The sequence below is a fragment of the Pristiophorus japonicus genome, chromosome 2 (genome assembly GCF_044704955.1).
Source record: "Pristiophorus japonicus isolate sPriJap1 chromosome 2, sPriJap1.hap1, whole genome shotgun sequence".
NCBI lineage: Eukaryota > Metazoa > Chordata > Chondrichthyes > Pristiophoridae > Pristiophorus > Pristiophorus japonicus.
The window spans coordinates 255,265,577-255,278,278 of record NC_091978.1 but is presented as its reverse complement, the minus strand read 5'-3'; the positions used below and the strand labels follow the sequence as shown (position 1 = coordinate 255,278,278).

The 12,702-nt window shown below is 44.6% G+C and overlaps 1 protein-coding gene and 1 long non-coding RNA gene across 5 annotated transcripts in view; one reads left to right on the top strand and one right to left on the bottom strand.

The window, feature by feature from the left end:
• ap1ar (adaptor related protein complex 1 associated regulatory protein) overlaps positions 1-12,702 on the top strand; it is a 143,890-nt gene that overhangs the window by 92,295 nt on the left and 38,893 nt on the right. For all 4 annotated transcript variants that reach the window (XM_070871259.1, XM_070871255.1, XM_070871265.1 and 1 more), the window contains one exon: positions 5,555-5,631. In XM_070871259.1, the coding sequence (XP_070727360.1) occupies positions 5,555-5,631 (77 nt within the window). The remainder of the gene's footprint in view (positions 1-5,554; positions 5,632-12,702) is intronic.
• LOC139245734 (uncharacterized) overlaps positions 1-12,702 on the bottom strand; it is a 50,835-nt gene that overhangs the window by 9,353 nt on the left and 28,780 nt on the right. The gene's annotated exons all lie outside the window — the stretch shown is intronic.

The following is a 12,702-nucleotide window of genomic DNA, read 5'->3' as shown; positions in this document are numbered from 1 at the left end:
AAGAAATCAGCACAGGTAGGTACATCGGTGGCCATTCGGCCTGGGCTAGGGGCAGGCAGGAGAACTGATAGTGCTCTTGCCTGGGTGATTTCTATCAGTTCTCCTGCCTGCCCCTAGCCCAGGCCGAGTGAGTTTCAAAAGACTAAAATTTAATTTGGTCACCAATAAAGAAACTTAATGACTAAAGAATGTGAATAGGATCAAACAGCTATACAGGACATCACCTGACAAACTTCGCAAAGTTAATTTACTATACAACAGAAGCATTCATGGAAGTTTAAACTACAAAAATAAAAAGTGAAGAGGACCTGCACCTAAAGCACCAAGCCTTACAAACTACCAAACCTTGCAAACAAACAGTTCTAAGAATTAAATAATAAATAAAACCATTGAAGTAAGTCCTACCTTCATGGCCTGGGAAGGCAGCAGGCTGGCCTGTGTGGGAGGCCACTCGGCCTGGGCTAGGGGTGGGAGCGATCGGCATCGGGATTCAACCGGCATCTGTATTCCATTGAGGGGGAGAGAGAGGGGGAGAGAGAGAGAGAGAGAGAGAGAGGGGGAGAGAGAGAGAGAGAGGGGGAGGCAAATGAACGGGGGAATGGGGGGGGGGGGGGGGGGGGGAAGAGGGAGGAGGAAGAAGAAGAAGAAGAAGGCTGGGCCGATTGCCGAGTTTCGCCGCTATTGCGCATGCGCGGACATCGCGGCCCGACTCCACTGCATCTGTTCAGACGTCCCGGCACTGTTGTCAGCGCAGGACGCTGGCTCCACCCCCGACTTGGCTGGCCACGCTGCACAACGACCAGGGAGGAATTTGTGGCCGCACTTCTGAAAGGAGAAAAGCGGCACATCTCCAGTAAGTGCGCCGAAAAAAGGGGTGGGCTGAAATTGAGCCCAATGTAAGAGATCAAGCGTTCGTTGTGGTTTCTGTTTTGAATTCTAGTAAATCTTTTGGAGGATTGTTTGCCCTAAGACATTCAGGTGGCAGAGCACACAGGAGTTACAACCCGTAGCAAAAGGGAGCTTGCATGTACGCTTCCCCAATAATGCAGATGGCTAGGGCAATGAGCAACTGAGCCAATTGAACAAAGATCTGGGCTAAGTTGGCCAATCTCAGCCAGTGGTGGTAGTGGTACTACAATTGGCCTCAGCGCCTGTGGATTAAGGAAGGGAAAATCAGTTCTTTCCTGGTTCTGTTTGATATCCTTGTGATGCACTCAGTAATCGACACACACTTAAGCATGCTATTTAGGCTATCGCTTCAAGGCTGTACTGAGGGAGTGCTGCATTGCTTGAGGTGCGATCGTTTGGATAAATAGAGGCTCCATTTGCTTATTCAGGAGGATGCAAGACACTCCCTGGTACTAGAAGTCCAGGGAGTTTGCCCAGTGTCTTGGCCAACATTCCTCTTAATCATCTATATTCAAGGGAATACAAGCCTGATCTATGCAATCTGTCCTCATAATTTAACCATTTTAGCCTTGGTGATTCTGCACTTCCAAGGCAAATCTATCCTTCCTGAGGTGTGGTGCTCAGAATTCTTAAAACAGTGCACCAGCTTGGGTCTGACCAGAGCTCTCTACAACTGTAACAAAGCTTCCACCCCTTTGTATTATAGCCCTTTTGAGATAAAGGCCAACATTCCATTAGCACCTGGCTCAGGTTACAATCCAGAGATTATTACCTTTTGAGGTTCTGCTTTTTAATTTGCATCCTAGCTCCTCAAACTCCCTCAGCAGAACCTCATTACTGGCTCTACCTATGTCATTAGTTCCTACGTGGACCACGACAACTGGATCCTTCCCCTCCCACATCAAGTTCTTCTCCAGCCGCAAGGAGATGGCCTTAACCCTGGCACCGGGTAGGCAACACAACCTCCAAAACTCCCTGTCACGGCTGCAGAGAACAGTATCTAGCCCCCTGACTATACTGCCACCTACCACTACCACATTCCTTTTTAGTCACCCCACTTGAATGGCCTCCTGCACCATGGTGCCGTGGTCAATTTGCCCATCCTCCCTGCAGCCCTTGTTCTTATCCATACAGGCAGGCAGCAAGTACCTCGTATCTGTTGGACAAGGTCAAGGGCTGAGACTCCTCCATCACTATATCCTGGGACCCCATACCTTCCTGACTCGCAGTCACACCCTCCTGTCCCTCATAATTGACAAACTCTAAAGTACTGCTTAACCTAAGAGGTGTGACTGCCTCCTGGAACAAAGTGTCCTGGTAATTCTCCCCCTCCCTGGTGCATTGCAATGTCTGCAGCTCGCATTCCAGCTCAACAGCTTATATTTATCCAAATGCTTAGTCACTCTGTCCTTAACAACAGATTCTCGTAACTTCTCCACAACTGACTGAAGACTAATGGGCCTATAATTTCCTCATTTATATCTCCTACCGTTCTTAAATAATGGCGTGACATTGACACTTTATTCATTCAAGGAGACAATTCCTAAATTGAGGAAGTTTTGGAAGATAATGACTAATGCATCAAAAATGTCCTCACCTATTTCTTTTACTATCCAAGGGTGGAAACCATCAGGTCTTGGAGATTTGTCTATCTTTATCTCATTAGTTTCTTCATTACCATTTTTTTAAACTTGTATTGAATCTAGTTAGTTCCTCTCCTTGATTTATTTCTAGTTTTCCTTGTATCTCTTGTACTTTATCTTCAGTCTTTACTGTGAAGATCAATAATATGTATCCTATATGGTTACTGCTTGTACTATTACAAGGTGTGCCATCAGAGGTCACCTCAGTGGGAGACTTGTAGGTTATCTGTACAGGTGTGCCAGGTCTCGTATAAAAGGCAGGCCACCAGGTGTGATCCTCACTCTGGAGTTATCAATAAAGGACTAAGGTCACTACAGTTCAAGTACAACACATTGCCTCGTGGAGTCATTATCAGAGCATCTAAAGACATAACAAATGCAAATTAGCTATTTAGTAATTCTGCTATTTCCTGATTTCCAGTTCTAATGCACTTAAGGAAGTTGTTTTTCTTTCCTGATGGATATCCAGTTACCTTATTGAAAAATACATACGTGTTGATATCAAACAATCATAGAATGGTTACAGCATGGCAGAGAGCCATTCGGACCGTTGAGTCCTTTGAGTGTGGATAAAATTAAGCTTGGGTATAAAGTCCTCCATGGCTCAGCAGGGCTTAGTACTAGGTCCATTGCTTTTCATGGTATATATCAAAGATTCAGACTTAAAAGCCAGGGGCATGATTAAGAAGTTTGAAGATGATACAAACATTGACTTTGTGGTTGATGGTGAGGAAAAAGCTTTAGACTGCAAGAAAATATCAATGGACCAATCAGGCGGGCAGAAAAGTGGCAGATAAAATTCAACCCGGAGAAGTGAGGTAATGAATTTGGGGAGGGCTATCAAAGCAAGAGAATGGTAGAATACTGAATAGTGTAGAGGAACAAAGGGACCTCGGAGTGCATGACCACAGATTCCTGAAGGTAGTAGGAAATGTAGATGAGGTGGTTAAGGCATACGGGATACTTGCCTTTATTAGCCGAGGCATAGAATACAAGAGCAGGGACGTTATGCTTGAACTGTATAAAATACTAGTTAGGCCACAGCTAGAGTACTGCGGCCAGTTCTGGTCGCCACCTTACAGGAACGATGTGATTGCACTAGAGAGGGTACAGAGGAGATTTACAAGGATGTTGCCAGGACTGGAGAATTTTAGCTATGAGGAACGATTGGATAAGCTGGGGTCGTTTTCTTTGGAACAGAGGAGGCTGAGGGGAGATTTAAATGAGGTGCATAAAATTATATGCAACTTGGATAGAGTGGATAGGAAGGACCTATTTCCCTTAGCAGAGAGGTCAATAAGCAGGGGCATAAATTTGAAATAATTAGTAGAAAATTAGAGGGGATTTGAGAATCATTTTCACCCAGAGGATGGTGGGGGTCTGGAACTCATGCCTGAAAGGCTGGTAGAGGCAGAGACCCTCATCGCATTTAAAAAGTAATTGGTTATGCACTTGGAAGTGTCGTAACCTACAAGGCTACGGACCAAGAGCTGGAAAGTGGGATTAGGCTGGATAGCCCTTTTTCGGCTGGCATGGACACATGGACCGAATGACCACCACCTGTGCTGTAAATTTCTATGATCAAATAATCTGATGACACTTGCTATCTAGTCTCACATGAAGACTAGCCTGAGATACCTGGAAATTGTCCAAATGATCAGTCTCCAACGAAAAATTGGACATGCTCGGCTTGGCTTTTAGATTGCTTTGGATGGAGTTTGCTGTTAATATTGTCAAAGTACAGATAATATCCATTTAAAATAAAACACTGACTTGAGGAGCTTCCACTGTGATTTCATGAAGTGGGGACATCAAATGAACTAAGATCCACTCCCTAATCAGCCTTTTTCTTCCACCAACTGCTTCCTTAAACACTATCCCCTTGCCCCCTCCACTCGCACCTCTAACAATAAATGTGAGGAGCTCATGAATGTCTTGTCACCAAGAAAACAACTCTCCATTCAGTTGGCTCGGCTGCTTCTCTTACCCTTAGCCACCAATTCAAATATCCCCCGTGTTCTTCTCCCCAGCCCTTAATCCCCATCTCTTTCTAGCTTCTCTCCCATTTTCCGTCTTCCCCCTTGTGCCTTCCAAGCTTATCTCATCCATGAGATCCACCTTCTGCTCTCTTGACCCCATTTCCACAAAGTGCTGACCACTAACTGCCTTTCAGGCGCCCAATACTAATATTTGCGGACCAAAGAAAGCAAGAACATCTTTCAAAGAAAAGGGAGAACATCTGTGTCATGTGAATATCCTTGCCTCACTTGCCAATGTGAAAGTATGCCAGGACATGTAAAAGCAATTTGACAGATGTTTACATATTTCAGTGTGTTTACTCCCTAGAGTAGATAATAAAAATAATTGTAAGGCAGCAGAAATACCCTCTGGTCAGGAAATCTGCTCCTACTCACCATGTAGAAAATCTAACATGGTAACTCCATCTTACCTAACTTTTTAAAGTAATAAACTCGACTCAGAATTATTTTGAGATTTTTAATATAAATGTACTGCATCTTGTATTAATCAACTGCTTGTTAAAGTTCATCTTATAATTGCCAGTTCATTCCCAGGTAAAATTGGGAATGTATCTGTAATATATATTATGTTTGTGACAAAGTGTAATATAAGTTTTAATTAAATATTACATTGCACCTGGTTGTCAAGAGCATTGGAAGACTGAATACTGCAGCCTACGTATGGAATTTATAAATCTTTATCAGCAAGACATCTTCAACTGAACAATAAGGGTCAATTTTACAAATACATACACCTTGCAGGGAGCATTTGCTGTCCAGGTTCATCAGAAAATCAGGCATGCTCTCATTTTTCTGTCCATTTAAATTTAATCATGGGAACATGCCTATAATTTCCTGATTTGCATTTGAGGCTGGCATGGCTCCCAATGGGAGCACGCATTCAGAAAATCAGCTCCACATGTCTATAAACTGACTGCACATGAATAAATGGATTGTTTTACTTTTCTACCCTGTTTTGTGCAGTGAGACAGGGGAAGAAGACTTTGAATTATATCTGCAGCATGCAAAATCTCAATCTGAAGCTTTCAGGAACCAGCACAGTAAGTTTGCTCCCAAATGCTATTTGCCACAGATATATTTGAAAACGCATGAATCACTATTTTGGCTGACCCCTCCTCTTCCATATCTACATGGTGCCACTTGGCAGTACTGTTCATTGATCATCTTCCATCTGTATGCTGATGGAAGTCAATTTTATTTATTTTCTATCATTAACTCCACAGCTGTTGCTATGCAATCTGATCTCATGTTTAAAATCAAGTCATTATTGACGCAGATTTCTGCAGCTTAAAATTAAATTAGAGAAAAGCCATCTTGTTCAGTGACCACCAAATGTTTTGCAGCACCTCCTTCAATTCATTCCCTCTTCCCACCTGCTCACTGATGTTGAACAAAAAGTGGCCAATGTTGATTGATGCTGAGCTAAGTTTCAAATCCCACATCCTATCAACAGTACTAGCTATTTCCAGCTCGACAGTGCTGCCCACTTCTGTCCTAATCTCACATAGAAACATAGAAAATAGGTGCAGGAGTAGGCCATTCGGTCCTTCGAGACTGCACCATCATTCAATAAGATCATGGTTGATCATTCACCTCAGTACTCCTTTCCTGCTTTCTCTCCATACCCCTTGATCCCTTTAACCGTAAGAGCTATAATCTAACTCCCTTTGGAATATATCCAGTGAACTGGCATCAACAACACTCTACGGTAGGGAATTACACAGGTTAAATAACTCTGAATGAAGAAGTTTCTCCTCATCTCAGTCCTAAATGGCTTACCCCTTATTCTTAGACTTTTTCCCCTGGTTCTGGACTTCCCCAACATTGGGAACATTCTTCCTGCATCTAACCTGTCCAGTCTCGTCAGAATTTTATGTTTCTATGAGATCCCCTCTCATCCTTCTAAACTCCAGTGAATACAGGCCCAGTCGATCCAGACTCTCCTCATATGTCAGTCCTGTCCTCCCAGGAGTCAGTCTGGTGAACCTTCGCTACACTCACTCAATAGCAAGAACATCCTTCCCCAGATTAGGAGACCAAAATTGAACACAATATTCCAGGTGAGGCCTCACCAAGGCCCTGGACAACTGCAGTAAGACCTCCCTGCTCCTATACTCAAATCCCCTAGCTGTGAAGGCCAACATAGCATTTGTCGCCTTCACTGCCTGCTGTACCTGCATGCCACCTTTCAATGACTGATGTACCATGACACCCAGGTCTCATTGCACCTCCCCTTTTCCTAATCTGCCGCCATTCAGATAATATTCTGCCTTTGTGTTTTTGCCCCCAAAGTGGATAACCTCACATTTATCCACATTATACTGCATCTGCCACGCATTTGCCCACTCACCTAACCTGTCCAAATTGCCCTGCAGTCTTTTAGCGTCCTCCTCACAGCTCACACCGCCACCCAGCTTAGTGTCATCTGCAAACTTGGAGATATTACACTCCATTCCCTCATCCAAATCAATAACGTATATTGTAAATAGCTGGGGTCCCAGCACTGAGCCCTGCGGCACCCCACTAGTCACTGCCTGCCATTCTGAAAAGGACCCATTTATCCCGACTCTGCTTCCTGTCTGCCAACCAGTTCTCTATCCACATCAGTACATTACCCCCAATACCATGTGCTTTAATTTTGCACACCAATCTCTTGTGTGGGACCTTGTCAAAAGCCTTTTGAAAGTCCAAATACACCACATCCACCGGTTCTCCCTTATCCACTCTACTAGTTACATCCTCAAAATTCTAGAAGATTTGTCAAGCAGGATTTCCCTTTCATAAATCCATGCTGACTTGGACAGATCCCATCACTGCTTTCCAAATGTGCTACTATTTCATCTTTAATAATTGATTCCAACATTGCCACTGAAAATCTTATCCTTTTATTGGCACTTCCACACTAGACTTTGCTGTGCTTTCGTCTCAAGCTTCGCCTACACATACTCCAGCTCCCCAACTGCATTTTAACCCATACTACCTCTGCTCACTTATCGTCCCCCATCTTCATTGCAGTCCAGTACACTGATTTCAGAATCTTTGTTTGCAAATCCTTCCATGGCCTCACTGGAACCTCCTCCAGCTCTGCATTCTAGCTTTTCAACCTTTGTTATTCTGATTCTGATCTATATGCCTCTTCCTCCTTACCGCTCCCCCCCCCCCCTCCCCCACTACATTCCGATATTAATGGTTGATCCTATAGTTGCCATGCCTCTGGAATTTTCTTCCTGAATTCCTCTGCTTTGCTGTATCTCTGCATTTTCAGAAACATCTTCAAAATTTACCTCTTGGACCATGCCTTTATTTAATCCCTTTAACTTCCATAACTACTTTTTCCTCCTCTCCGAACCACTTTTCCTCTGTTAAAAGTGGGAGGAGTACGAGTTGTTGTAGTCAGGCCTTGAACACAGATGACTTGAACACATTATCAAACTTACAGGACCTTGACAACCATGACATGTTTCTGTTAGTATAGTGCTGTTTCAAAACTGAATGCTTGAAGCTTTATGGCAGATATATGTGGAAAAAACCTGTCTCATCAAAATTATTTGTGTACAAATTAAGCAGTTCTATGATAATGCAGTACCATAAATAATTTACAGACTGCTCCATACATCAGTTAACTGGGTGCTAAATTGTCTGAATGCTTTTAAACCAATGCAAGATTTAAACATCATTATCCCTTGAGCCTGAGAGTTGATGATATAGCTTATTGGTACAGTTCCAATGCATTTTTGGATTTGAAATGAAGGGTAAAATGTGGTTTCTAGCAGTAGTTTAGTGATTTGATTGTAGATGCAGTGGAGTCCTTCACAAAGCATGCATAAGGAGCTGCTCATATATCAACTGAAGCAGTTGAAAGTAGGGGAAATAAGATGCATGAATTTGAAAAGCCCATCACTGAAGGTCAACAATTTATGACTGCATGCATGATTGGAAGTCTCCTTAAACTAAACATAATACTCAGTATTGTGATGTAGGGAAATGTGGCAAATACTTTGTGCATAGCAAAATCCCACAAACAGTAACTAAATAAATGATTAGATAATCTGTTTTAGTGGTGTTGTTTGACGGATAAATGTTGGTGAGAAATTCCCTGCTCCTCTTCGAATTATCGTGGCATGGGATCTTTTGCATCCACCTGAGAGGGCAGCACTCCCTCAGTACTGCACTCGAGTGTCAGCCTAGATTATGTGCTCAAAGTCTCTGGATTGGGGCTTGAAACCATGAGCTGCTGACTCAGACAAAAGTGCTACCACTCAAACAATGCTGACTATGGAAGCTCAGTAGTTAATATTGCATGATATATTGACACAAAATATTAGCCACGTGTAAATGGAGTAGAGTGACTGCTTTTTATTTGTGTTCAAATTGACCATCAAACAGGTATTGCTAACTTAATTTGAATGGTCTTTTGCTATTAGTCAGGCTGCCAGATTTAAGGCCGTAGGTGGTAAGAATAAATAGTTTGTTCTTCTTTTTTAAAGTTAGTTGATGGACCTTAGGCTTATATGAGCAATGTTTAAAATTTGGCTAGTGCTTGAATACTTGAAAGTTTAATTTTTAAATCCACATTTTTAAAATGTACTTAAGTTGTACCATTCTTCCACTCTCTGATTACATCCAGCCATAAACTTGTGTACATAACAAAATACAAGAAAACCTGCAAATGCTGGAAAGTCAAAGCTTGGAAAGAAAGGGGGAGGGAAGATGGAGAGAATGAACAGATATGCTAATTACATAAATGGGTAACTGGACTGAATGACTTGCAAACTGCTTAACGGATGACTATTAAATGATATCAAAGGTCATCATTGAGGTAATGCAGAGACAGCTGACTCAATTTTGGCCAGGAGTAGCTTTGTTTTTTTGGAGTAACTTGCTTTTTCTGGCATAACTTAAAAATCCCCAATTTCCCCAATCAATTTGCACCAGCATAACTCAGTTAAGTTTTTTTTTAAGGTTTGTTTTTTTTCTCAAAAGGGGGTGTTACCAGCTACCTACGCCAGTTCTGCCCATTTAAGCAACTTTGGCCAGCTAATAGTTACTCCATTTCTACTTAGGCCAGCGTATGTGGCCACTTCAGAAAACCCTTGCGGAGAATTAAAGAAATCGGCGCAGGTAAGTACATCGGAGGCCATTCGGCCTGGGATAGGGGCAGGAAGCGAAGAGGACCTGCACCTAAACCAATCAAGCCTTACCCTTAGCAATGTTTGCAAACAAAAACTACTAACAATTCTATAAGAAATAAAAAAAAATGAAGTCCTACCTTCATCTTCAAACTGCAATTCACCTTTCTGCACTCGGCCTGGGAAGGCAGTGGGCCGGTGCAGGAGGCCACTCAGCCTGGGATAGAGTCAGGACAACGCACCGGGAGGCCACACGGCCAGGGCTAGGGGCAGGCAGGAGAACTGATAGTGCTCCTGCCTGCCGGTGATTTCTCAGTTCTCCTGCCCGCCCCTAACCCAACAAAGGAGGCAGAATAAATGCAGAGAATTTTACCTAAAGGAGCCCAGCAACACAGGGAGGAAGAACATCGCCACACTCTCAAACTGACAGAGACCTACATCAATTGGGACTGTTGTTGCAGACTCACAGCGCCACTGCGCATGCGCGGACATCACAAATCACCGCTGCGCATGTGCAGACATCCCGGCACATTTTCCAGCGCAGAACGACTGGCCATGCTGCATGACTGCCGTGAAGAGGCCTGACAGCGGCCAAAGTTCCAACATTTTTTTCCGGCGCATCGTGGAACCTACATAAGCGGCGCAACTCCGGTAAGTGATCCGAAAAACAGGCTCGGCCAAAATTGAGCCCAAAAAAGGACAGAAGAATGGAAACAACATCATCATCATAGGCAGTCCCTCGAAATTGAGGATGACTTGCTTCCACTCTAAAAGTGAGTTCTTAGGTGGCTGAACAGTCCAATACGGGAATTACAGTCTCTATCACAGGTGGGACAGACAGTCGTTGAAGGAACGGGTGGGTGGGACTGGTTTGCCGCACGCTCCTTCCGCTGCCTGTGCTTGGTTTCTGCATGCTCTCGACGATGAGACTCGGTGCTCAGCGCCCTCCCGGATGCATATCCTCCACTTAAGGTGGTCTTTGGCCAGGGACTCCCAGGTGTCAGTGGGGATGTTGCATTTTATCAAGGAAGCTTTGAGGGTGTCTTTGAAGCATTTCCTCTGCCCACCTTGAGCTTGCTTGCCATGTAGGAGTTCCAAGTAGAACGCTTGCTTTGGGAGTCTGTTCGCATGCCTGACACAAATGTGGCCCGCCCAGTAGAGCTGGTCGATTGTGGTCAGTGTTTCGATGCCAGGGATGTTGGCCTGATCGAGGACGCTAACGTGGTGCGTCTGTCCTCCCAGGGGATTTGCAGAATCTTGTGGAGATGTCATGGGTATTTCTCCAGTGATTTGAGGTGTCTATTGTATATGGTCCACGTCTTTGAGCCATACAGGAGGGCGGCTATCACTACAGCCCTGTAGACCGTGAGCTTGGTGGCAGGTTTGAGGGCCTAATCTTCGAACACTCTCTTCCTCAGGCAGCCGAAGGCTGTGCTGGCGCACTGGAGGCTCTGTTGAATCTCGTCATCGATGTCTGCCCTTGCTCATCATAGGCTCCCGAGGTATGGAAAGTGGTCCACGTTGTCCAGAGCCGCACCGTGGATCTTGATGACCGGGGGCAGTGCTGTGTGGCGGGGTCAGGTTGGTGGAGGACCTTTGTCTTACGGATGTTTAGTGTAAGGCCCATGCTTTCATACGCCTCAGTGAATATGTTGACTATGACTTGGAGTTCAGTCTCTGTGCACAGACACAAGTGTTGTCCGCGTACTGTAATTCAACGACAGAGGTTGGGATGGTCTTGGATCTGACCTGGAGACGGCGAAGGTTGAACAGGTTCCCACTGGTTCTGTAGTTTAGTTCCACTCCAACGGGGAGCTTGTTGAGTGTGAGGTGGAGCATTGCAGCAAGGAAGATTGAGAAGAGAGTTGGCACGATGACACAGCCCTGCTTGACCACGGTCGAGACGTGGATTGGGTTTGTGGTGGATCCGTTGGTCAGGATCACGGCTTGCATGTTGTCGTGGAGCAGGCAGAGGATGGTGACGAACCTTTGGGGGCAGCCGAAACGGAGGAGGACCCTCCTTCATTGGAAGGCGAAAAGACATGGAAGAGGCACATGCATGCTAACAAGGTGAGAAAGTTGGGAAAAATAGAAAAAGGTAGGGATGGGGGAGGGGGGCGGCGAGCAAGTACAGATCCTGCAGATCTGGAATTGGAACAAAGGATGCAAAACAAAGTGGGTCTGCCAGTCACCAGCAAAGACAAAACAGATCAACTTTATGGGCTTGGACCCCCTGCCAGTTCTGATGAAGGATCTGCCCCCCAAAGTAAACCCATCTCCCCTGGGCACCAACGGACACAGCTCACATCGCCAGCATCCCTAGCTGTAAAAATAATTGAGGATGTAACTAAAGTCTCGAGCTGCGTGAAGTCAGTGGAGTGTAAAAGGAGAGAAATGTGTGAAGTTTAGCCTTCGAGGTGCATTTGGACAGCAGGCGTTTCCCCCCCAAACGTAATACTGCTATGAAGTGAGTAAATAAAGTTTGATTCTTCTGGAAGGTTGGTGCTCATGGGAGTTCAAGTTAACACAATCTATATATTTTTACGTTCAATACAAAGGGATGGCAGTGCTATGTGCTAAGTGCATTATGTGGGCCATCAAGAATCCACACACTTTCCACGGACAGCACATTTGCACTAAGATTGTAAAATTGAGTCTCTGGAGCAGAGGATCTCTGGGCCCAGCACCAATTGGTCGCACTCAATAGCACCAGAGAGGATGAGGGTTTCTGGATTGTACTTTCCAGAATGTGGTCATGCAGGAAAGTTTAGGGCCCCTAATATAGAAAGAGGGAAGTGGGTGACCCATCCACAAGAGTGATAGAGATCAAAACTCTCGCATGCAGGGAATCCCGGAGCTATTGGAATTGTCTAATAGATAATTAGCTATGGACAAATATTAAGTAAATAGTGACTGCAACTTTTTTGTTTCCCTGGTGCCAGGGTGAAGGGAATCATGGGAAAAACCTCTGAGAAGGGAAGG